Source organism: Mugil cephalus, chromosome 3 (genome assembly GCF_022458985.1).
Source record: "Mugil cephalus isolate CIBA_MC_2020 chromosome 3, CIBA_Mcephalus_1.1, whole genome shotgun sequence".
Taxonomy (NCBI): domain Eukaryota; kingdom Metazoa; phylum Chordata; class Actinopteri; order Mugiliformes; family Mugilidae; genus Mugil; species Mugil cephalus.
The window spans coordinates 6,285,253-6,311,188 of NC_061772.1; the positions used below are offsets into that span (position 1 = coordinate 6,285,253).

General features: G+C 42.2%; 1 protein-coding gene across 1 annotated transcript; it reads left to right on the top strand.

Moving 5' to 3' along the window:
• Positions 1 to 2,305: 2,305 nt before the first annotated feature.
• Positions 2,306 to 25,123, top strand: lmo1 (LIM domain only 1). Its single transcript, XM_047581492.1, has 4 exons — positions 2,306 to 3,084; positions 16,281 to 16,494; positions 23,027 to 23,152; positions 24,612 to 25,123. Exons 1-4 carry the CDS (start codon positions 3,063 to 3,065, stop codon positions 24,715 to 24,717), a joined length of 468 nt encoding a protein of 155 aa, XP_047437448.1. The 5' UTR covers positions 2,306 to 3,062; the 3' UTR covers positions 24,718 to 25,123.
• Positions 25,124 to 25,936: the final 813 nt, after the last annotated feature.

A 25,936-nucleotide genomic window follows, 5' to 3' on the forward strand; every position in this document is an offset into this window, starting at 1 on the left:
TGGCAGAAGCTGGGAAGCTTGGACTAAAAGCATATCACCCAGCATCTTAGCTATCCGGCACCATCTCTGTACTTTTACAACACAGAGCCCCGTCAGTAGTCTGATTAAAAAGCACCATTCATCCCACTTAGCCAGAATACAATTAAGGGACATGGCTTTAAAAGCCCAGCCCTGAAGCCTCTCCCCATCCCACATAAAAGGAGCACTCTCCACTGAGCCTTGCCTGTAAATATCATGTTTGATATGAGGTTTTAATCTGCTTAGCCATTCTGAACTATAGAATGGGCTCATCCTCTCTCTGAAACCCCTGTCCAATGGCTGTGTGCCTGAGGACGAATAGGAACACAACACTAGTGCGCTATCTGATTAGGTGGGGTTAATTACAGAGCACTGTTTTGTAGTGGCTGCATTTGAGAGCCGCCCATAAATAGATGGGCATGGCTAATGCATGCTCAGAAATGAATTTTAATTAACAGTGTATCAGAGAAGCCCACTCAGGAGCCTGTTTCTAGTAGTCACTGACCCAGCTGTTGGACGTGGAGTAGGGAAGGCTGCTGCAACCAAGACACTGTGAGGGGCTGAAGAGGTCAGCACGGCCTACATGGACCACGTATCACGGATCTCAACACCGCCAGTCCACGTCTCCACGTATGATCATTATACATGCTCTCCACACATGCTTCAGCAGGTCCAGCTGAGGATCAAATACCGAAGACTCCATCAGCTCGACATATAGACCAGATATGGTGGCGAGGTAATTGTGGTAAATTCACTGCTCCATCCATTATTGTCCCTCACACACACAGTTTTCATTTCCTCACTGAATGGTCTTCACATTCAAATGTCAAATGGCTATTTGAAGTCAAGGCCTGATGATACTGAACCATTCTTCCCCTTTCCTTTCCACTTTTCTGAGTGATCGGATTAATTATGTGTCACTCACTTTGCTAGAGGTCAGCAAACATACATTCTTGGTCATAAGTCATCAATCTATGTGACCGTGGAGATGAAAAGTCAAGCATGTCAGCCAGAGAGCTGTACAGAGAGGGATCAGCCCATTGATTTCAGGGCCAACCCAATCTCACCACAGCCTGCTGCCCTGAGAACTGAAATTATCCCTATGGGCTATGTACAGTGAGGTTTATGCCGTAGATTTGTAGCACATGATCACATTAGAAGGGCCAATAAAATGTTTACTTCAGATGCAGAGTTGGAAAATGATCAGACATGTGCGTGTGTGTGGTCCGCGCACTGTAGCAAGCGGCTGTGAAAACACGGCATTGTGGTTGAACTCAAATTAATTTACCTCCACTACAATTTGTACAAAGTCTGCGGATACAAGAAAATCTTCACAGATGTGGTCCCATTGCAGTGTATTTACGTATTTTACTGAAGGTCTTAATAGAGAATAATTATCACAATTATTTAAGCTGCCACAATCATTTGATTATGCAGAAGCTAATGATAATGTGCTTAGAGAAGGACTGTAATAACTGGTGCAAAATGTAACAGAAGGCAAGGACAGACTGAGCAAGCTCACACCACAGACAGCCTGCTGGCTGCTGACGAACCAGCATTATTGTAGCTATACTCCACTCCACTCTCCTAAATGGCTAATCTTTGTTGGATCTCACCCTTAATTGGTTAACAGTCTCCGCAGGGCAAGTGAAAGTGGTGCTATTTAAGGCTCCACCATGAAACAGCAACACTTTCATCTTGGCAATAACAGGCAACAATTATATTACCAGATTCGAAACTGAACCTTCTATCTACCCACTAATCAAAAACGCAGCCCATCTGTTGTGCAGTCTCTTTTGAAACGGCTGTTTATCTGCAGCCTGTATGATAACCATGTCTGGACACTAATTAACTGCTAAATAGACCACAATTAGATGTTATTTCTATTAAATTCTGTAGATAAAAAAAAGAAGTAAAGAGACGAAGAAAACAATAGGCGCATTTTATGTTTACCCAAACTGTACCAGGCACCGTCAGAGCAGCATCACTCACCCTCGATGTCTCTTTCTCTTTCTCTCTCTCTCTCTGTCTGGCACGCGCAAACGCACCAACACAACCTTGCGTGCATGCGCGCTCTCCCCTGCTCTCTGTCTTCTCTCACTATCGCGCACATTCAGACTGGCAGGCGCACCAGTCTCTCTCTCTCCCTCTCTCTCTCTCTCACACACACACACAAGCACACGCACACGCACACACACACACACACACACACATGCGCGCACACACACTTTCCCTTAGCTGTGCTTTTGTGTTTTGTCAGAATTAATGAGAAAAGTTCCCTTGCCCTAGGGGTAATTAGTGTCCTTGGAGTTAAATAAGCTAATACTTAGACACCTCTGGCACAAGCAATTATGTTTGTGTATTGAATAATTGATTCAAAGAGGGGGGAAGGGCTGCTAATCAGATCTGAGCATAATGAATTGATTTAATTAACAGGGGAATCCGAGGGTCTCTGGAAACTGCGCGCATTTATTCAGTAGCAGCAGAGGCGAGCGCGGCACATAAACTGGGAGAGAGGCGGCGCGAGTTTGCTTTCAGCAGTTGTCAGATTTGCAATTGGATTTGTTTGAATATAGTTGCTGTTTCGGAGCAAATGAGAACGGGAAAGAGAGAGTATTAACAGCGAGGGGAGCTCAGCCGTTCAGTCTGAGCGTCTGATCCGACCGTGTGTGCACAGTTCCAGATAGGCGACACTAGATTTATATCGGTTTTCATTGTTTTGCCCTTTTCTTTTTATTCGCATGGAATTTATCAAGAGCAACCAACGCCGCTTGATCGCCGTTTATTTGCGTTACAGTTCAGCCCGGATAGGGGGTTCTCGCCGTGTTTATCGCCGTATTCCGTGTGTGAATTATTATTGATAGGGGGGAGAAAACGTGCGGACGGCAATTCATCTTTCCAGGGTTTTGGTTTATCGAGGCGTAGGCTAGTCAACCGCGCGTTTCAAAGCCATTTCCAGGAGAAGGTCTGAGCAGACCGAGCGGTGCAGCCTGCTGGAGCCGAGGACGGACCGCCCGGGGAAGGACTCCTCGTTCCTCAGGACGATGGTGTTGGACAAGGAAGAGGGTGAGTAACATCTACAACCGTGTGATGCTGTAACCTGGGGAGTAGCACGGTAAACTACTGACATTTTTACACGTTAAGTGTTTCCCGTCGCCCCGGACCCTGCGCACCCGCAGCCTCCGCTTTACATCAGCCTTTTCAACCCTATTTAGTCACGACAGGGTCCGTGCTTTCGCGTCAATGTTGTGGCTGTTTTTTTTTCTTTTTCTTTTTTCCCTTTTCTCCAACAACGAACTTAAGCAGCTCCTCCGCGAATAGACTGCACAACCTGCAGTTTAGTTTGGAGGAGTTGCATGTTTATTTCGACCCGATTCGCCTTTTGATGTGTAACCCCAGAGTTTGAGGATAGTCCGCGGACTGCAGTGCATGTGCCTCCTCTTTTCTTCCCTCCTCTAAGTGCTTTTTGCGTCTGTGAAGTTGGCGAGGCAGCCTTTGACATCACCACGGGATGGGAGATGACAGCAGAGTGCTTTTAACTTGATTGCAAATTATGGATAGCGCCGTGCAACGTTCACTCACTTTCCATCCAAATAGGCCTACTTGCATTACTTATCTATTTCAATGTATTTAGGTTAATGGGTGAGGCAATCTAATTAATTTTAATTTAAATCAAACTCGCCTCTAATGACGTCCCATTTTGGATTAAACGATGTTGAGATGTGCAGTGCATTCATCACATTCAGGTCTAAATGGCTCCCGGTCTATATGCACAGAACACATTTGTACAACATGATAGGAATATTCAAATAGAGACTACTAACGGCAGAATACTAAAGGAATCGTGTGGTGTGAACTGAAGTAAATCTCGGATGTTTTTCTTCATTCTGGCACTTCTCAAAGAGTATTTTGGAGATTGATTTTCTAACAATATAGACCACCTGCTGGCATGCACAACCACAGCCTCCACCAACCACACACCACATTTCTTATTTTGTGTGTGTGTGTGTGTGTGTGTGTGTGTGTGTGTGTGTGTGTGTGTGTGTGTGTATGCATGTGTGTGTAATATTTCTCTAAGTACAGCAAATTTCTGCTGTGCACTTGACTTTACCCAGGGATCCTCCTCCCTCAAAAGTAATGGACGCATTTGTAACCCATTATTTATGTTTGAAAATGGATATTTCATTTATCTTAGCGGAGCATCTTTTCACTTACACATCCAAAAACCAATAAAAGGGTTGCGGCAGAGACATAAATTGGTCTGTCTGGCTGAATCCATGTTGTCCTGCTAATGTACTCAAATTAACTCAACTGTAAATTGTCTCCTTTAGACGTCTGTCTAGCTAAAAGTTCCCTATATGATTCATGATTCAGATTGCTTTTAACAGTTATTGGCTAAGCAATATGGTAAATGTACAAGGTGATGCAAATGGCATTAGTGGGAAAGGATGCACAGGAGCATGTAATGCAGTCAATACTACATTAACTACTGATGCCCAATTACAGAACCAGGGAGAGAGGCTTTTAGGAGCATTAGGACTTGCAGAAAAGCTGAGATCACCTGCTGCTCATTGCCTAAAAGCTTCACCCTTTATTTGCTGGGCCCAACCAGCAGCTCCAGCATTTTGGCCAGGTTGTCAACAGAGCAGGTCAGATCTCCTCCACTATGGAGCCTCTTAGCGTTTATTGGCTCTAAAGTTATAGGCTTGTCAATTCAACCTTCTTGTCTAATGTATCCACTTAGTGCCTGCACAAATAAGTGCGTGTGCATGCAGCACATGAGGGAGGTGTGGGTTAGTGTTTTGGGCGGCCACACAGGTGTATGTGTATGATCACTCTGTTTTCCTTGATTGATTTGCCATTACGCCTCCGTGTGTGTGTGTGTGCGTACGCGGACAGCTTAAGCGTTCGTATTTAAGTCCTTACGTGGCCTATAAAACAGATCATCAGTGTTTCTGGTCTTGCGTTCAAAGCCTGCGATCCAAGTTGGCAACAAAGTAATGATGCCGCCTGGTTGGCAGACTGTTTTTGAACTCTGACTTCTGTTAGAAAAGTCTGAAACAAATTTGCGCTGCAAAAGCAATTACCAGGAATGAATCTCTGCGCCCCCTTCATCTTAGCTCCATTGAGGAAAATCTGCCTGATACAAATCATTTCTCACTGTATCAGTCGATTGAGAGTCGTACATTTATACACATTTCAGTCACACTGCAAACACACGTTTTTTAAGATCGAACCTGAACAACTGCTCATGTTAGTTTGATGTCGAATGTAGGTACCTGAGCACGCTGCATGTTTATTTTTACATTACGTGTTAGGTGCACACGACCGCATCACCTTACTCTCAGATGTTAAGGCCATTAACTTGTAATATACACTATCTGTTAGAGCAGTGAGTCAGAGAGTACGGAGGAGGATTGGAAAAAGAATACAAGCACTGCTCAGTGAGATGACCTAATATGGAGGTTATAGTTAGCAATGAATAGCAACACATGTACCAAAATATTCTGTGTCAACATTTTATTTCACCCTGTGATATGAGGTTCCAATTTGCGTCTAATTTGAGGGGAAAAAGCAACTCAGCCATTTTCCTTTTCTTCGTACCAACTGCAGGAGAAGAAAGTGGGTCCACGCTGAAGGCACATTTTTGCTGAATACTAACACAACTACAGTGTACTCTTTACAGACCTGAGAAAAGGAGGAGCTGAAAAAATCCTTCAGCCCCCGTTAAATTTCTGGTTACCTTCGCTTGTTAATTTGAGATCCAGTTATCATCCCGTCCAGTGAAATTTGTACATTGGTAAAGTGTGTGATTGAAAAGCAATGCTTCAGATGAATACAGACTGGCGATCTGTCGGCTCCTGTAATAAAACTTGGGCTTCAGGCTCCGATTTTTATTTTGAAATAATAAGAATTGCTTTATTCTTTACCAGTGTTACCATGGTAATACTGTCTTGTAGCAATGTTATATTGATTTAGAAAGTGGACAGTAATATTTCTTTTCTGTTATTTGGTTGCTGAGGGTTGATTTCTAATTTCCAGTTGGAGATTACTTTTATATGTTCCTTAAGTCTGTTCACTTTTACAAAGGAATGCAATTTGTTCTCTCGTATTTGCTATTTTCTCAGCTTATTGGTTTGCTCTTACTTCAAAATTAAACTTGCCCATTTCAAATATTGAAATTACATCTGGTTTTTGCGCTCAAGGGCTTGAACAATATTACAAACACATTGCTCCGTTTGATATTTCACAATAGCTTTTTTTATTAAGCTTTATTTTAGGCACCTGCATCGCCTCTGCTGTACTTTTCCAAATATTTCTTAAACACAGTTTGTGAGGAGACAGTCGTCCTTTTTTATTTGCATACACACTGCAAAATAACATATAGTGCGTATACACATTAACTTTATTTACCTTGCACTGGCAGGTAACGTGCCACGCGCCCTCAGTGTTGTGTCCATCCACATCATGCTAAAGCTGTTCTCCTTATTCATATTGGCAAAGCTCAGGGAGGAAAAAAAAAATCACATTAATACCATTTTCAGCGGAGAGTGTTTAATTCCACCTAATCTGAGCCTGATCTCAGAAATGCAGAATTCTCACCAGAGACAATTTCGCCTGTCACCACTAAACCTCTAGATCCCTATCAGTCCTGATCGTTTCCCATTTACGAGTGCAGGAGATGCGTATCATCTACCACAATCAAAGAGGAATTCAAAGGGTCTGAATTGAGACTTAAGAGACACGTGTTAGCGAGCGCAGCCACCTGCCTCCGATGTAAATGGCTGCACTCATCAGTGTGGCGCACAAACTCAATTACGCACTCTTGAGCTGTAAGAGCATCCCTTTTATTATTGCCGCACGCTAGCCATGTCATAGAAATCCTCGCAACGAGATCTGGGCCCGCCGCACGCATCGCACAGAACACACGATCTCTGTTGTGTTTGTCCCTACTCTGACCTTCTGTTTTGATTCACTCCAAATATTATCTTCAATGTCAAGAGGAATTTCTGGCATGAAACCGCATTGTGTGTGAGAACGGTGAAATTTGAGCAGTCCCCAAAAAATGTACAAGTCGGACAAATTTTACACAGAAACCTTATTATTTTTAGCAAATATGCTGCAGAGTTGAAACGAATCATTACTTTAAAACTTCAGGCTTATTACGAGACGTGCACAGAGGTACAGTACAAAACGAACGAATAAATAACATTTGCTGGATTTCATGTTAACATGAGCATCTAAGAATAGGCAATGTGTACATACATAAATATGTATATATAGTTTACATTTATGAACTGCAGGAACCTATTCCACCTGTCACTGCCAGGCTGACTCCCTCAACATGCAGTTGACTACACTCATGAATTTATACACTGATGCCTCTACAAACACATGTACGCGGCAACCTCCTGCAACACCTCATCAGTTTCTTTTTTTTTTTTTTTTTAACATAAAGTTATTTATTCACCTGTTTACCGATTTCATGCTCTCAGTTGTTTGGCTTTCTGATGCACTTTGTAATGCGTACTCTTTGCTCTCTGGGAAATCATCTCTGCTTTATTCTGTCATCTTAGAAAAGGAAGACAGGAGGCATGGGAAAGAGGAATGACATGCTGCAAAGTTCTTGAGATGAGCAGATGTCAGAACTACAGTGTTAAGCAACTATGGTTCCTCGGCGGCAGAGTGCCCTGTTAGAAAGGGAAATCTAAATAAATGACACACTTGCAAATGTTTCAGATTCAGAATGAACACGAATGTTTAGCTCATATTCACTGTTTGTTTGTGTGTGTGTGGGTGTGGATGGAGTGGGAAGGGAGGAGGGTTGTTGTCTAGTTAGGAATCACGGTAATGATGTTATGTAAAAAAATTACTTCATTAAAAACTTCTTTTGGAAATTTAGAGAGAAAATGTGTAGACATGTTAACTATTGCTTTTGAAATCATAACACTGCTGAGGCGGCCAAATGCTCATATAATGTACTACCAGCATTCATTGCTTTTTATTAATGCTGGTCTATGCTAAACACCTGGACACATCCAAAAATTCGATATTGCATTACTGTACTAATGCTTTTAGGAGTCTATATGAACAGTTGTGTTGTACTCTCTCTTTAGTGCACCTCTCACAGTGCCAACAGGAATCGTTGCCAGTGACATATTTCCCATTTGGAAAAGCCCTGATTGTTGTTGCTTAGTATTTTAATTAGTTTTAAGCCCCGCCGTGGAAACGTTGGTTGGTCAGTGAAAACACTTTATTTTTATGGGTGTAAGGAACAACAGAACCTCTAGGGGCTGCTAGTGGGGCTTCTAGATGTCTTCACCACTGTTGAATTCCCATTGCTGCATTTGATTTTCTGCAGGTAGAGCATCAAAAGCAAGTTTGGCCGTGGATTGGAACGTGCGGATTTTGTTTCTCTGATCTATCTCGCTGTTCGCTGATTCTTTCGTTTCACCTTCACCTGCCTTTACAGTCACAGTATTATTATACTAAGCAGCATGCCAACATAAATATGAACCCAAGATGTTTCAGTTTTGCTGAGCAACCCTTGTTACACAGACCTATATTGTGCAGTTCTTGTATTTTCACAGACATTCATATCCAAAAGCTCGGGAACATTTATTTTTAATCCGGCCTAAAATGACATTTAGTTAACTATTATTGACATAAAGAAAACATTGTCACATTAACATTTTCATGGCAGTCAAAACATAATTAAAAGCCTCCTTGGAGCCCAAAGTACGAAACTGCAGATGAAGGCTACACACTTTAAGATATTACAGTTATCTTGTTGGTAAATAGAAATGCCTGGGGCGCCTTCTCTTAAATAAGAACCAACTTGCTGAGAACTAATCTCTTATTGGATGACCTTCAGTAAATGAAATCTTAAATAGCTAATTAAAGCCCATGATTAAGGCGGGATAGTCCTTCTTTGCCCCTTAAAGCTAATAGATTTTGGATATTGAAGTTGTTGATTTAATCAGGGCTTAACTATGACGTTTGTAACTGCAAATTTCGGCGGCATATGACAGCTGCCATCCACGCGCTTTCCCAATAAACTTAACACGAATTAAACTTGCTCCTCAGACCTTAGCCTCCCCCTCAAACCATTCCCTTTACAATACTTTTCATTTTCATTTTACTCCACTTCATTTGACCAGTTGTCTCTTGCTGAATTGCCGTTTGATTCCAGCAGAATTACTCCTTGAGGAAATAGGATTGGTCTTTCTATTATAAGGTAATATAAAAGTGTTAAATGGAATTCATTAAAGCCATTTTCATAATGAAACATCAAATACCATCTATACTACTTCTCTCTTGAGAGCCTTAGTTTGCCATCTGACATGACATCACACCAAACCTCTGCAAAGACTTCTTCTCTAATTGTGTACCCACACAACCTCCCCTCATTATTTACCCCATCAGGTGTGGGAGTGGGTGCTTGAATGACATTAGAAGCCCATGCTGCCAAATAACTGCCCCCTGTGGGGAATTTGCATTATTCAAGATTAAAGAACCTCACACAGAGCACCACAGTATGGTGTTCCTTCTTCCCCTCCATTTTCACCACACTGAGGAGGACCCTGAATGGCACACCTGTCTCCTGGCATATCCTTTGAAATAATAAGTGTGCAGTAATTACTTGGGAGTGGGGAGGATTTTGTACATCACTTCCTGACCTCATGAGTGACACAAACTTTGAATGGCTACATTTATTCCTCTCCAAATGCATTTTTAATGCGGACTAAAAAAGTGTTTGTGCATTCTGTTCCGGATGGCGGAAAGTGGCGGTGACAGGTCTAATGGTTTGATTTCTCTCGTTTCTTCTTCTTTCTCTCACTGAAATCTTGAAGTGGCAGATAAGATTGCCCCTTCGCTATGCATTTAAAAGTATATAGTTTGAGAATAGATGGGTTTTTCCTTTATTCGATCTAAAATGCATACTCTGGAGGAAATGTCAGTCGATCGTACCTAGTGTATGAGGACTGACGATGAAGATACATTCACCCTCTCGGTTATTGACAGTTTGAACTTAAATAAAAAAACGGTAAAATGGCAGGTTTCAAGAACTAAATATGCCAAACCAACAACAGTCAAAGCCCAGAAGTGCACCCACATTTGATTGGCTAGATGAAATATCCAATCTTCTCATTGCTCCGTCAACACTCTGACAGTCCTCTGCATTGAGGAGCTCTCATGGGTTAGTTTGTGGTAAATCAACATGATAAAATCAGGATTTTTTTGTGTGTATTTTCTCCTCCTCCTCATTCATCTTATTCCGTCTCCCTCACTTTCTTCCCCAATACCTCCTCTTCTCACTATGTCTGCTGCTGACAGCTTAGCTTACAGAGCTCTAGTGTCAAACTACTACTGACCAACCAAGTGTTGGAACAAGTCGCCTTCTGTAATAATCTAGAAACTCTGCCAGTTTCATGTCTTAAAAAAAAAAAGGCAGCAATGAATTTAATTAGAAAGCTGTTGCATATCTCTGTGATACATTTCTTTTAATTAACCCCATGTGAATAAATTAAAAATAATAGGGGGCTGAAAGTGTGGAAAAACACCCTAATGAAGTTTTCCGTTAATTGGGATGGAGTCTGCAGCCAAACCACAGTGTGTAGCGAGCACCGGGAGCTAACAATGCCTTCTGTAAGCCTCAGAAAAAGGCCCAGGGCCTTCGTGCTGACTTCAAGTGTAAGAAATGCACCTCTGACGTGATGGAAATGACCGTGGGCTGGGAGAAAAGGCAGTCCTGTTCCAGGCTGCTCTGCTGAGACTCCCCATGCCGCGCTTGAAGCTGGGCCAGTGTTATTGCAGTCCTAATGCGGCTGACTCATTTGGAGCGGATCAGGAGTAATTATGGTAGGGAAAGTGGCTGCCGACCGTGGGGGTCAGGACACTTGTAACATGTGAAAAGAGCAATTATTCCAGGAGACAAAACCCTCCCTTATCCTGGGCAGTGCCAGGGTCAATGCAAGGGACGGCTGGGCTCCGTTTCAGCGGGGCTTATTAGCCACAGCAAGCTGCAAAGTTTGAGAGAGTGCATCTTGTTAATGAACAGTCCCCTCCTCAACTGCACCAGCCCTGTCTGCTCTCTCTCCCACTTACTGTGGGTGTTAATTATGTCATAATCATAGCATGCATACAGTCCCAGAAATCACCTCACAGACCCCAGCATTCATACACAACCATCTGGAAAAGTAGCATGCTGTACAGTAATATAGAAGGCTCTTAGAGCAAATTATAAGAGAAAAACACAGCCAGTATGAAATGTAATATTGACTTGGGCCTTGTATGAAACTACCTAATTTGTGAGTGAGAGAGAGTGTGCATGCACGTGTCTCTGTGTGTATGTGCATTTCTTTTCCTTTACCCCATGCATACGCTCGCTAATGACAGAGCCATGAATTGGTCTTTATTTTATTTATCCCCCAGAATAAGCTCATCAGACTGCTTTCTACGGACATGTGTATTCCAGCCGATATTATTACCAGATGTCTTGTATTTTGTCTTCGCCATAGAAAAACATGTCTATGGGCTCAATTACAGCGATGATGGAAGCTGAATGAAAGGGGCTGATTTATGCGCACAATGGCAAGACATCTGCATGAGATCCCTATTAACCTTAGTGGCAGACTGCTTGGACCAGGGACAAATTTTATTTGGGACCGCCGCAGCATGTACCATGGTGGCTGACACACAAAAGGCTGAGGTAAATCAGCCCCGGAAGGCTGTAAACTACAGATTCTGAAAGACAATGAGAGTTTGTCAAATGAAGAATCAACACATTAATATTTAATCTTTTACTATGCCATACTTTTATTCCCATTGTACTTCTCACCATCTATAGAAGGGATAATATAATATAATATAATATAATATAATATAATATACATTATTTTAAGATGTTCCAGTTGCTCCGTGTTAATGTGCAGTGGTGTGGTTACATCATGCAGCAGTTTATAGATTCACTGTAGCCCATTAATGTCTGGCTGATGTCTTGTGCAGAAGTGCTTTGAATTGGTGGTGGTGGTGGTGGTGGTGATGATGATGACAAATGCACTTGTTCCAGATAATTACAATCATTGGTAATGCAGTATCTAATTTCCCTGAGTCCCTGTCTGTGTGTTCACCACAGTGGTGGCTAACACTTCCTTATTTAGTGCAGCTGGGAGTTGGAATTATAGGGGCCCCCGAGAGGAGGCCCACCCAGGGCCTGCTTCCACTTCCTTGAAAGCCCACCTCCCCTCCCCATGTGTCAGGAAGGCTGAGCGATTCTAATCAAGATCCTTTACCTCCCCATGAACCAGCAAAGTCTGTATCCCACCATGGCGTCAGTGCTTTTAATTGATCAAAAGACATTTAACAAAACAGAAGCAGATGTAACTGTCCTTTCCGCCATTAAGACTGAGTGCCTGCGAGAGCAGCTGCTCCACTGGGATCGTGTGCGTGGTTGTGTAGTGAAGGATGACGTGAATTTTGTTACAATTTCCCACTTCAGAAATTAATTAGTCAATCAGCATTTCACAGTTTTAGAATATTATAAATTGAATACAAACTTTAAGTGGAGATTGTGTAGAATTTAGCAAGTGATGTGGCTATTATGATAATGAGAATTATCATAAGACATAACCAGTTTTTATTTGGAAATTTAGTAACACGGGAGATAAACAAGAAACCTGTAAACATTGCTGTTCACAACGAATACTTATGATTTTTGAATCTTGTTTTAAAAATAGCAACCGAGTTTTTTAGTCATAATGAGAGGAAAAACTGGTTTGGGTCACATCATCTGTCTTGTCAATCTTGCCAGGTCTTCGCGTCGGTTGTATTATTCTATTTTCTTTTCCTATATTTCTTTGAGTGCACCATACAGCATATTTTCTTTAAAACCTTAAATATAGCAAAACGGTTAGTGAATGGATGTGATTTTCGATCGCTGTAAAGATGGAAGTGTAAATGGGGTTATGCTATCTTTAATGGAAAATACATGCTCTGACAGATTGCTTGGTCTGAGTAAAACTAACTGTACATATTCTTGAAAGATACAATCTTACAGAAGGAGAGAGAGATGACAGGCCTTTACACACAGTACTACTAATGGCAAATTAAATTCCTTCTTGGGAAGGATATTTGGCAGGGCAAGAGCTGTCTCCCCACTTTGAGGAGTAAAATGCATCCCTTGTTGAAGAATGAATCGTGATGTGGAGAGGCATGCTTTTGGTGACATCAAATGACACTGGAAGGTCAGTGGCACTTGTATCTGTTAAATGGATTGGATTAAGTGGAGTCTGCCTCCTAGTCTGCTGCTTCCTTTCATAATGCAGCTTTTCTTTCTGGGAGGTGGTAAGCATTGGAGGTTTTGCTCTACTCTACTCCACCGTTTCACAGAGTGCCGGGAGTGGTGACAGGTGCAAGAAAATGTCTCATGGCATTAGGGGAATTGAAAAGACATTTACTTTACACAATCATTTTTTTTCTGTCACTGCTCTTTGTTTAGCAGGTCTTAGCAAGTGTGTGCTACACTACTATTAAAGCTGTTTTCCAGAGGCTGCTTTGGTAGAATACACCAAACCGATGTTTGTTCACGGCAACAGCGTCGAGCAAGAAGCATCAGTCGAATGTGCATGCTAGTTTCCCAGCCAACATACGGTGTTCATCCACTGAGACGTCTCTCTTACAGTCAGGCCTGAAGGACCAGGACATAGGCACAAGGAGCGAATGTGAGACTAACTGCAAACACAGAACCTGGGTCACACAAAGACACTCGCTGTTGTTACTTTAATGATGCTGAGCAGGGTTTTAAACAATGTGCGCATCCAATTGAGAGGTTGAGCAGCATACAGTGACTGCAGGATAGGTTAAGCTCTGGCCTTTTCAAGTGTAATGTAAAACACACGCACGATACGTTTAAGGAATGTGTGGTGGGTGGTGGTCTCGACCAATTAGGAGTGGTTCTCTGGAGGTGGGGGATCGACCTTTTTGTATAATTAGTTCTCTTATTTAAAGCAAAGATTCTGAGTAGAATAACTAATTAGATGTCATAAAAGGCAAATTAAAGATTTTTGTGATCCCCGAAGGAATTGCGGCAACTTCTTTCTTTTCCTTCGCACGGGCTCTGAGGCACGCACGCATACACATGTGTACACGCACACACGGGCATTTTCTCTCTCTCCTCATTAAGACTGTTTTTAGTTCTGTAGAAGCCTGTCAAGCGAGCACAGTTGGCATACCTGCAGAGAGCTCCCCTAACAAGCCATGAAATACAGGTAGAAGAGTCCGCCCTTATCCAGTGTAGCTTGAATTTGAAGCTTTTTAGCTTCATTTACACTGAACATTGGTATTTATAGCAGGTTTTCTGATCCTAATGCGCCAGCTTCAAGGGGTCTGTTTTGGGAAGGGAGGGAGGTGAGGGAGCTGGAGGGCAGGCAGAACACTAATTGATGGCTCCCATCACCAGCACTGGACCAATTAGCCTCTCCTTTCCACTTCTGATAAAGAAATAAGACGGCTCAACACCACTGGAGCACTTACTGACATATAAACCAAAGCCATAAATTTGACTAACAAGCTCTCCTATTTCTTTCACCTCTTTTTAAAAGGGGGGAATGCTAATTATACTGCATTTATAGCATTATTGATGAGGAGGATGGCCAAAAAAATGCAGAGCAAATCTGGATCCAATAAGGTACTTTGTGAGTCAATTTATACGTGTGTGTGTGTGTGAAAGAGGAAAAAAAGGAGAGAGGAATGGCAATTTTCAATTCCAAAGTTCCTCTGAAAGCAGGTATAAAATCTTTTGAGCGAGAACAATCTTGAAAGACTTGGTGGAGAAAATCAACGGACAGGAAGAAGCAGTCCCTTGTTACCGGCGAAGGTTGTGTTCATCACTCGGCAAACAGCAGGAGTTGAAATAAAATAGCAGATCTAACTACAGAATGAGCCTATTGAAAATCACACAACTACAGGGTACACAGGCGTGCTTTCCTGCTAAAGAAAAGTAGATAAAACCGTTATCGCGTCTTGCCAGAATGTACCCTTGCGCGGCTCTAAAGTGCAACGGTAAAACAGTGAAATTTCATATAGAACTCTGTATAACATGTCTTTCAAATGGGCCTTTACAGATACCCACACATACAAAATGTTGGCCTTGCCCCCTGTGATGCAAAGTGTCCAGTCCTTTTTTTTTTTTTTAGAAAGAGAGAGAGAAATGTGTTTTGAAAGTAGAGTGGCAAGTGGCGTCCACTGTGTGTTCTTTTAGACGGATCAATAGCTCAGTGTGTGAGAGAGTGTCTTAAGAGCTGTTGTCTTGTGCTTTCAGCTGTGGCAGACCTGTTAGTGCTACAGAGGGGAGCTGCGCGCCCCTGCCTCTGTACCAGCAGTGGCCTGAGGGGGGCTTTTAGTCCAAACACAAATGTCAACCACACATAGACTATTAGTGTTTAGTGCAGTTATTAAATGGACTTTATTTGTCCTTTAGGAGGCTAAAAGGCGCACTTAAAGGGGACCTGCGTGACAGCAGGGCAATTTGCGAGTTTGGTAACTTAGGCCCGCTCATTGCAGACACATGAGTACAGATAAGTGTAAAAAGAGGAACGGCTGTAATGCTCCGAGTAGGGAACACTGCGCGCGCGTGCGTTTGTGTGTGTGTGTGCGGCCCGTGTGTGTCACTGTGTGTGTATGTATGAAACACACAGAGTAATGGTGTATGCTAAAAAGCACTTAGGCCATAACATATCTCACTGGGGTCTGGTAGCAACGTTTTTGTGGTCAGAGGCTTTTTAAAAGGTTAATGTTAATCTATACCAAACAAAGCCCATGAGGAGCTTTTACAGCTGTGGACAGTTGAGTGAAATGGGCTTTGATGAAATGGTAGGTAACTAACGTGCTCCACAGCTTGTAAGTACCACAGTAAGCAAAATAAACATTGTGTCTTCCCCCCCCCCAAGAAATACATGAGGCACACACCTTCCACTGAAGCCGACTGCCAGCGATCATGTAACTTCTGTATTACAGCATGTTCTTAGTGGAACAAGCAAGTCAAGGGTTTGTGGTCCAATGTGACCCGTGTGCCTATCTACATGGAAGAATGTTTTCTTTAATGCATATGAAGCAGGTAGGCAGTGTGCTGTGTCCGTGTGCGAGGCCAGGCTTAGACGCCTCGAGAAGCAGCCAGCTTATCAAAAAGAGAACATGAAAAAAGTCACTCGTGTTCCTGGGCCGTAAATCACGCATGGCTGTTTGTCTCCTTATCACTACAGGTGTGCCGATGCTCTCCGTCCAGCCCAAAGGGAAACAGAAGGGGTGTGCTGGCTGCAATCGCAAGATTAAAGACCGCTACCTGCTCAAGGCCCTGGACAAATACTGGCATGAGGACTGTCTGAAATGTGCCTGCTGCGACTGCCGCCTGGGGGAGGTGGGCTCCACCCTCTACACGAAAGCCAACCTCATCCTCTGTCGCAGGGACTACTTGAGGCAAGAAACACACACAGTCACCTTTTCTCCACTCACAACAAACACAAAAGCCGTGCCACTCAAACTGTGTTTTACCTCCTGGAAGAGTTTGCTTTGGGTTGTCCCTGGCTCCGAGACACAGTTAAAATCAATGGAATGTTCTTTTACAGCGTGTTTAACAGAGGGTAATGTGGCTGGACGATCACAACCACTTTGCACTGACAGACAAAAAGGTAGTTCAGCAGCACATAACCACGTTTGTAATCTATGAATTGCAATTTACACATGAAAATTCATTCGAGTCATTCAGTCAGGCCATTTTTGGATGCACAGTGTACAATTCATCAGCAAACAGCATCGACGTTATTCACATGGAATCTATCATAGAAACCTACTTTGACTTCTTGCTATTGGTTGTTTTCTAACAATCCTCCATAGAATTCTTAATTTTATAACATTAATAGATACGAATTGATGTTAATGTGACAACTTAAAAAAAAAAAAAAAAAAAAAAGCTTGCGGGTGCTCGCGTCCTCTGTGTTTTGATGATATTTTCCATGTCTATCTGTGTTTACATGAACACATAGGGCATGTGTCAGGAAGCAGACATGCTCTCAGTTGTACCAGAGCTGTAGGCTGTAGGAAACCTCCAGGCACGACTGTTGCTTCACCAGTGCTCCCCCCTCTTCTTCAGATGCCCCTGCCATCTGCTTGTTAAATTAAACATGACCATTTCCTGGGCGTTAGGTCACATTCTCTACCATTTATTTGAGAGGGAATCCCCCTGGGGCCGACTTAGGGATGCCGGTGCCATAGCCCCCCCCCCCCTGCCCCCCTCCCAGAGCACCCTGTCCTGCTCTGTCCTCCCCCTTTCTCTTTCTTCATTTCCCTCCTGTCTACTCGTCTCTCAGCTCCCTCACTGTTATCTCTTATTTGCTGCTACCTAATTAGCTTTTGAGCTGTTTTTTTTTAATTCTAATTATATAAAGCAAATAAAAAAAATAGCATGATCTCAAATCACTACTAACATCCCACATAAATGTAATATATAGGTAACATATAGGGTTTCGTCCAGCCTCACACACAGCTTTCAATGATATTTCACTTTCATCTCAGCTCTTCCTCTGACCTGGAAGAAGCCTGCAGCCCACTTGAGAGGTGCTTAGGGACGTTACATTGAGATGGGCCATTACCATCCATCAGCCCCCACCCACAGTTAATGCTTTTAAGATGCAGTGAGAGGTCCACTAAGACCTGGTGTTGCCCCTAGAAGGGGCAGATGGTACAGATGAGGTAATAATAAATGGGCAAACGACCAAGAGAAGGCAAAAATGATGAAGTTCAAAGTTTCACTTGGTAAAATACATCAGCTGAAAGGACAGCAACCCCAACCCCGAAGACATAAGTACCTAGCTGGCACAGTGAAGACAGATGGAAAGGCTTTCTCGCACATTAGACCGGTAAGACATAGAGGTCAGAGAAGGGATGAAGAAAGGAGAATGACATATAAAATCAGGAATAAGGGATACTAAAATAAGAATAAAAAGGAAAAATGAGTAGAGAGCTTCCTGTGCTCCTCTGCTGCCCCAGATTGTTTAATGAAATCCATCCCACTCGCCTGCTCTTCAGCCTGCGACAAATGCAGAACACTTAATGGCTGAGATGCTTGAGATGAATTCTATTATGAAACAAATTAAAAACCTTGCCTTGCGTATAGAGAAGAGGCAGTTTGAGGGACCAGAGTATTTGAAAGTAGGTGATGCAGTCTCTACCGGGCACCGGTTTCCTTTTTCCTCCCTTCTTTTTCCGTGCAGTAAGACGTCGGCTCCCCTCACCTGCCGTAATGAAGTTAAATCTGTGCACTGAATTAGCCTCCTGCACTTCATTAAATACAAGCAGTGGATCAAACACACGCTTATTTCCCAGGGTTTGGAATCCTGCCATGCTCACATTAATTATTATGGGAGCTCCATCTGTGATTGTCCTGCCGTGGCATTAGCAACTTATTGAATGCGCTCACACTTTTCTGAATCTTTTCTGAACACACACACACCCACACACACTATGAAAATGCGTGCACAGAACTGTCCTCCCTTGCCCTCCAAAACCATGCATCAACATACAGTTCAGTCCTGCTCTACCTGACGTTCACGTTCATCTACCAGCACAGTGTGTTCTGGCCACTTGGTCACATTCTTCTTCAAGAAAGAATCAGAGACTGATTGTAATGTTTCAGAGGGTCGACAACACAATCATAATATGATCATCAGCAACTGAAGCCTGAAATAATTTAATCTTCAATTCCATGTATTAGAGAGAACATAATAGTCCTCCACTTATCAAATGGGGTATAATTAAGTTTAAGAGGAAAAGGTTTTGAAGATAATGAACATTATAAGTTGTCCACAAACTGATGAAATAGCAGGGGGGAGATGATAGCTAAATCTGGATGTGACTGTTTTTCAAATCTGTCCTTTTCTCGCTCCTTTAGGAAGTAAAACAGTTGCTCTTCTTTTTTCGGGGAGCAAGACAGATCTGAACAGAAAGGTTTACACTTTCTAAAAAGACACAACTGCTGGGGAAGGTCAGAACATGCGATGCATGCATTAACAGCTTTCCCTTTTATGAAATCTGACAAACCCTGTGCAGGCGGGGATGTCTCAGAGAGCTCAGAGAACAGGTAAAAAAAGAAAAAAAAAAGAAAAGAAAAAAACTTCAAGAGCCACGGCCCAATCTGAGAGAAGCAATACAGAGAGGCAGATGATGCACTGTAGGAGCTTTAAGGGTTTGAAGTTAGCAAAGCAGCAAGTTGAAAGGACTAAAGAAGGCCCTCTTTTCTCTAAAGACCCATTGTAATAACTCAATAACAGAGCAAGGAGAGCTTCTTTACATTCCTGCCGTCCCATTTGCTCGCACCATCCCGCACAAGCACACAAAGTTACACTTTTCACTACTAAGTAAGAACTATTTTAAGGAGAGTACACAGTACTGTTGCTCTGCTGAGATATATGTCGTTATACAGAGAATGACAAAGCTGGCGTGAAACATTACTTTATTTCCAGATTTTGGTAAGACCCCAAAAACGCAACTTAATTGTTTACAAACTAAATCAATATGTCCCAAGAGCTAGAGGCGGTCAGATGACGGTGACAGAGAACTGTAATAATTTCCAAATGTAAGTGACTACGTGAAGTATGATCTGGTAATCACATACATTATATTTGAAACATATTATTAGCCAGCTGTCCAAATGTGAACCTGCGATTTCAAAATGTGAAAGTCTCTAAAATGATACACTCATTCAATAAATAGCCAGCTACCCTTTACTTTAAACTGCCTGTTCCTATTGAGAAATCCGTGCCACAATTCCTTACAGGTTGTGCGGAGCAATCCAATTCAGCACTTCTAACCCTCAAATCCATTTAAATGAACCACAGAAGCGTTTATTTTCAAAGAGCACCCTTTGTGCTCCAAACCCTGCAACAATGCCGATGATTGACCGGCAAAAACACGCAGGGCTCGGTGTATTACAGGCATCTTTGAGCAAGAATATTTTAAAGGCATTTGCCATTCACACTCACAAGTTAAATAGAAATGGTGAAACATGTTTTCAGTTTTTTTTTCCCACTCTCTTTTAGAGAATATTGATTTATTTAATCCAAATGGCCAGGGAAATTGAAGTGCATGAGCCGCTGCACTCCCACAATACTGGACATGTGTCAGAACAATGTGTGGGATTTCTTTGAGAAAATAGTCTTTCATCCAAAAAAAAAGAAAAAAAAAAAAGAAAATCTATTTTAAATGAAATGAATTATTGTCTATGACATGTAATTTAAAGTTTATATAATATGAAGGCACTGTTTCAGTACTAGGATGCACGTCAAGTCTTTTTTTTTATCAAAAGAACTACATTAAGCTAGCTTTCTTGTGTGGATGTATAGACGTGGATTCGCTGTGAATCCATCTAATTGGCATCTCATTTCTGTCCATGACATTAGCTCTATTGATTTTTAATCAGAGTGTTTTCCATAATTTGAGACGAGACAAAGGTGAAAATATAAACACTGGCTCGTATCTTCTGTGTGGTAACATGTTGAATACTCTTAGCTGACGTCACGTTTTAGAATAAAAATCATCGCGGACTGTGCGCAGCGCCCCCTCAGCTGTTACTCATGAGACGACTGCAGCGGTGGGTCCGTGCGGCTGCTTTAAGCTTCACAGGAGCGGGAAGAGGAGAGCGCGTTTGAACGCTTCTCTCAGGCTGTAATCTCCTCTTAGCACAAGGTGCTCAATTAAGCCATATGTTGATGCCACATTATAACCCAGACACATCAACTGCTGGCTGAAGAACTGTGAGTGGGGACACAGTCATATCCAGAGCACTTTCTTATATTCCAAGTCCCCCGTCGCCAAATGTCTGCCTCTGATTATAAATGACAGAGCTGATAAGGAAATCAGGTTAGCATGAAAGAGGCAGACATTCATAATTTGAAGACGGCTAGCGTGATAAAGAAGGACCTGTGTCAGTTATGAGAACATGCCTCCGCAGCGTAGCTTTAATTCAGCTCACTCTGCTCCTACCTAGAAGGCCCGTAAACATTTTGTACTATTAGCAGAATGCACTCGTTTCCTCGCCGCTATCAGACTCGTGTTGTGGAGTCTGAATAATATTCTGCAGGTGCTCTGTTATAAATTGTCTCAAATACCGAACTCAAATAACCCCAAATAATAAGGTGGAAAAGAGGTTATGCCCACAGAATTTGAATGGTCGGTGTGAACGCGCAGAAGATAAAGCTGTAAGGTCGAAACTAGCCACAGATGGAGCACGCTGCATTGACTGAGGGGAGAAGTTAGTGTCAGCAGCAAGCTGGGCTTCCCCGCCGGGCGTTTTTACAACCTGTATGTATCAACTGAGCACCATGTCTGGAGCCCAGCAGGGTGTAATGGAGATGGGTGAGAATAATCCTACTAGCTCTTATAGGTGTGTGCATGTCTGTCTCTTGTAAGTGGCCAAGGCTCTCTAGGCTCTTTTATAGCCTCGGTTCCCTGAGGTAGAGAAAAGGACATTGCTGTGTGACATGAAGTAGAGCTCAGGTGTGGTGAAAGCTCGCTGTTATTATGACACCAGTGTCTGTGTTTTTTTTCTGTGTTTTTTTTTTTTTTTTTTATATCAAATGAGGACATGGTTCTCATGAACTGAAAACAAAATGTAGAAAATAAAGAATATAAGAATAGTTGCCGCTATGTGTGTGTGCACAACTTTATCTCTCACGATATAAATGATGGAGAAGAATGATAACAAGGTCGCTGCTATTTGGTCCCTTCTGGATCAATACGGAACATGTAAGAATTTCTATCTTTTTGTGTGTGTGTTTACACATTTGGATAAACACTTGTGTCTGTGAACTGATTTTTTTTTTTTTGTGTGTGTGTGTGTGTGCGTTACAGAGCTCACCCCGTGGGTGGCAGATGTCTACTGTATGAGAACATTCAGTTTTTACTGAAACAGTAACCACTTGTAACAATGTCTCAGTTTAACACCCTGTGAATCCCTCTCATGGAACATAACAACCTTTCTCCCTCTGTTTCTGTCTCTCCTGCTCCTCTGGGCCAGTGGCCCCTAATTAGAAGCAGAGCTGCTGGATAGACATTTTCTTTAACAAGGTGAAAGCAACTGAATGGGACTAGCATAAACGAGGCAGAATATCAACGCTGCGACTCCTCTGTCTGAGCTCTACAAGTTTGGGGAAAAGTGTTTAACATAGTGTTGGGATGACAATCTGCTGTTGCCTTATCCCCTCTTGCAAAGCTGTGAAGCGGCCCTTTTCCTGCCGCAGAATATATAAATCTATCTGCGCCGCAGAATCTCCAAATTAAACACAGGGGCAGGCGTTTGGAAAATGAAAATGTAAATCTGACTGGGAGAAGCATTTGAGGTTCCTTGGCTTTGAGGAGAGAGATCTACACGAGGGGACTTCTTGCTGTGTTTGTGACCTTTATCACTTGGCTGCTATCTAATACGCCTAAACAATCCACAGCGAGGTTTGAGCAGCAAGTCTTTTCACTGTGAAACAGTTTGTTATCTCTTAAGGGCTAGAACTCAATAGTACATTATAGAATGCAGCCATTTGTGTAAAAACACAGCTGGCTTTAGTTGGAGACAGGCTCATTAAGTACTTTATTTTTGAAAACTTTAAACTGTTCAAATTGTTTTGCCTCAGACCTGTTTTCATTGCTTTTGCAATGAGCAAGTGGAAAATCCTTTGAAGAAAGAGATTAAAACCATGTGATCATTTTAATTAGATCATTAGCCAAGAATTAAGATCTATGTTTGTAGCTCTCATTAACAAAAATACCAACTGGATGCCAAGAAAGATTTGTGCATTACATTCCGCATATTTCAATTTTGTTCCATTTCCTCTCTCATTTCGGCGTGTTTATTTTTCCGCGGCGTTTTTTTTGCTGACACTTCGCTACGATTTTGTTTGCTCTTTTATTGCATCAAGGTAAAGGGAAGGTGGGTTAATCTCGGTCTGTCCTCTCTGTCTTCCAGGCTCTTTGGTACAACAGGGAACTGTGCAGCCTGCAGTAAACTGATCCCAGCCTTTGAAATGGTGATGAGAGCCAGAGATAACGTTTACCATTTGGACTGTTTTGCCTGTCAGCTTTGTAACCAGAGGTAAGAATGGGGATCATAACTGCAACAACACATAGCAACACTGCCGTTAAAAAACAAAACAAAAAAAAACATGAATGGAGTGTTAAAATGGCCAGTAGCTTAAAATAGATGCTTTTGGGGGGTAGGAGGAAAAAATCTCTGGTACAAATGGATTTTTTGTTGTTTTATTACATTAGTATTTATTACGGTTTGCAAGTCTGAAAAAAAAAATAGGTTGTTGTTTTGGAAGAATAAAGGCTGTTCTGCATTTGTAATGCCCTGCTAATTATTTTCTATTATGACACACTGCCAGCAGTTTGTCCTTGTTTGTGGCTAGATCTGTAAATCTTCTAAGCCAGCGGGATGTAAAATTAGCTCTTGTTCTTGTGTGTGCGAGGAGGTAAAAGAGCTGCAAATATGTCCACAAATCCTCCAGAGGCGTGCTGCTGCATAAGAGAGAATAGACCTGCACAGGTGTGAACTGGTGTTTCCTAAGGGATAGCAACTATTATGAAATTGGAGTGAGCACAAAGCCTATGGTATGATGTACATCGGATATGACATACCCAAATATTGCTTTTCCCCATTAATATACTTTCAGTAATGGCACCACTCTGAGAGCAGAACGTCCTTTGCATGCTTGTCAGGGGTGCTGTGACCCTGTTCCTCCACACAGCACAAGCCCATTAACCTTCTGCAGGCCAGATTCAGTTACCATAGTGAACACCTGCTGTAAGGGAATTATGACTGCAGTCTCTTTTCTCAGCTGGCAGACAAGAAGCCAGGTCTCATCTGGCACAGTATTGCCATGGCCGTGACTGCTACCAGCTTTATTTACTGTGTTACCAGCCCGGCACATTACTAAAGCCAGGCTATTTTCGGCTATATTCTTATCTGCGCTCCCCTTCAGTCACATTATGGAGCTGTGTCCACTGTGTCACACAAACAAACAGCAGCATAGAGAAGAATATCAGCAGGGCAGGTGACTGGGTGTTATTTTTTCCTCTTCAATTGACTCTGAGACTTTAGAGGAAAAATGTTCTTGAGGACTGGAACCAAACCGGAGTGTGAAAAGCTAACCCCGTGGCAGAGTTTCTTTGGAAACTCTTGCGGCGCCACTGCCGTTTTGCCAGGCCAATGAGAGTTGACCTGCCTTTCATTGGGTGCCAGTGCTCGAGTCTGTTTTTCTTTGAAACAGGATAGGGTTTTAATCTACTTTTATTTCCAAGCCACGCTTTTATGATGACCATCAAAACAGGCTTTGAATCTGACAAGGCACGGCGAGGTCAAACGTCTCGAGCCAAATATGTGCAATCAAAGAGATCCGTCATTACCTGCTGATCTTAAATAGACCAGTTTCACAGCCAGAGCGGAGCGGCCGTCCAGTAAACACACGCGCCACCGCGTCAGGATGCCAGCAGCAGTCGCGTTTGTCTTTATAACAATGGCTTCTTCGCCGTTTGTTTTTCTCTGCCAACAGGTTTTGCGTGGGGGACAAGTTTTTCCTAAAAAACAACATGATTTTGTGTCAAATGGACTATGAGGAGGGCCAGCTGAACGGGAGCTTTGAGACACAGGTTCAATAGTTGGAAACTCATGGCAGCAACAATCGGCTCCACACTTTACACACAACATGGATGTTCTGCTGCACTTGGAAAAAGACAAGCGTCTGTCTGCTTGCCTGCAATACTTTTTAAGACCCCTTTATCAGTCCCTAAGGACTCTATTGTAAATGTTCAACTTTTTGCCCCTCCCACACCCCAACACTGAGCAGTTACAAATTTTGATGTACAGTTGTGCCTGCTTAGCTGAGCACTGTATTGCTTGTATGTTTTGTGAAATTTGTTTCAGGTTTGTTTTCTTTTTCTTTTAGAAATGGTTCACTGGAGGGTATGTACAGTCTGTTTTTTCTGTATATATAAACTGGAACATTTATTTTATGAAATGTAATGCAATTTTATTACTAGTGTGAATTAAAGATTCTTAAATGTTCATAGTGAGTTTTTTTTTTCCTCTTACCAAAGCCAAAGTTGTTGGAGGAGGCTGGCCCATGTGTTCATATGTAATCATGTATCCAAAAATTGCAGCGCTATAAAAAGCCCTGCAAGAGAAAAATATATTTGAAATCCTCTTTAAAACGTGATGCAACAAATCAAGTTTTATTACATTTTGCAGAGTTCTGATGGAATTAGGAATGCTGTTTAAAATGAAGTAAAGATTTTATTTGGAATAAAAGAATGCTTCTTCAAACCGTGTTGTTGTGAACGTGCAGGTGTCATGAAAGGGAGTGACATAAGCTGAGCTGCGCTCCGTGATTCATGCTTCACTAATTGCCATCTGATTATGAGGGTGAATTGGCCTGGAAATGAAAATAAATTAGAGAGAAAATAAATGCTCATTGATTTGAGCTCATTCAAAGTCATCAGCCACATGAGCACAGAGCTGTATTAAAAAGTACTTTTCCCAGAAGACTCTGTTAATGGAGATGTGTGACACTGTCTGTTTATCTGATGAGGTTTATACCTGATACACACCTCAGGAAACAATAAAGGCTGGTACAGCTGTCAGATATTCAGCTGATCTGTCAAGCGATAATCCACTTATTATGAATTCATCTTTACATTATATGTATAAAAATGGCGACTGAGAATATTTACCATAAATATTATACATTATATTATATAGAGTAGGTGAGAAATTGCACTGTGAAAAGTTATCATAAAATATCACCATAGTATATAGCTGCTGCGGCGCCGCCATAATGCTACTATCAGCATCATTTAAACAGCCATGTTTTGAGAGAGT

Bases quoted from the DNA above. Each gene is read 5' to 3' on its own strand.
- lmo1 (XM_047581492.1), top strand. From the start codon at position 3,063: ATGGTGTTGGACAAGGAAGAGG. The intron at 3,085-16,280 runs GTGAGTAACATC...TTATCACTACAG, and splicing joins GGTGTTGGACAAGGAAGAGG to GTGTGCCGATGCTCTCCGTC. The intron at 16,495-23,026 runs GCAAGAAACACA...TCTGTCTTCCAG, and splicing joins TGTCGCAGGGACTACTTGAG to GCTCTTTGGTACAACAGGGA.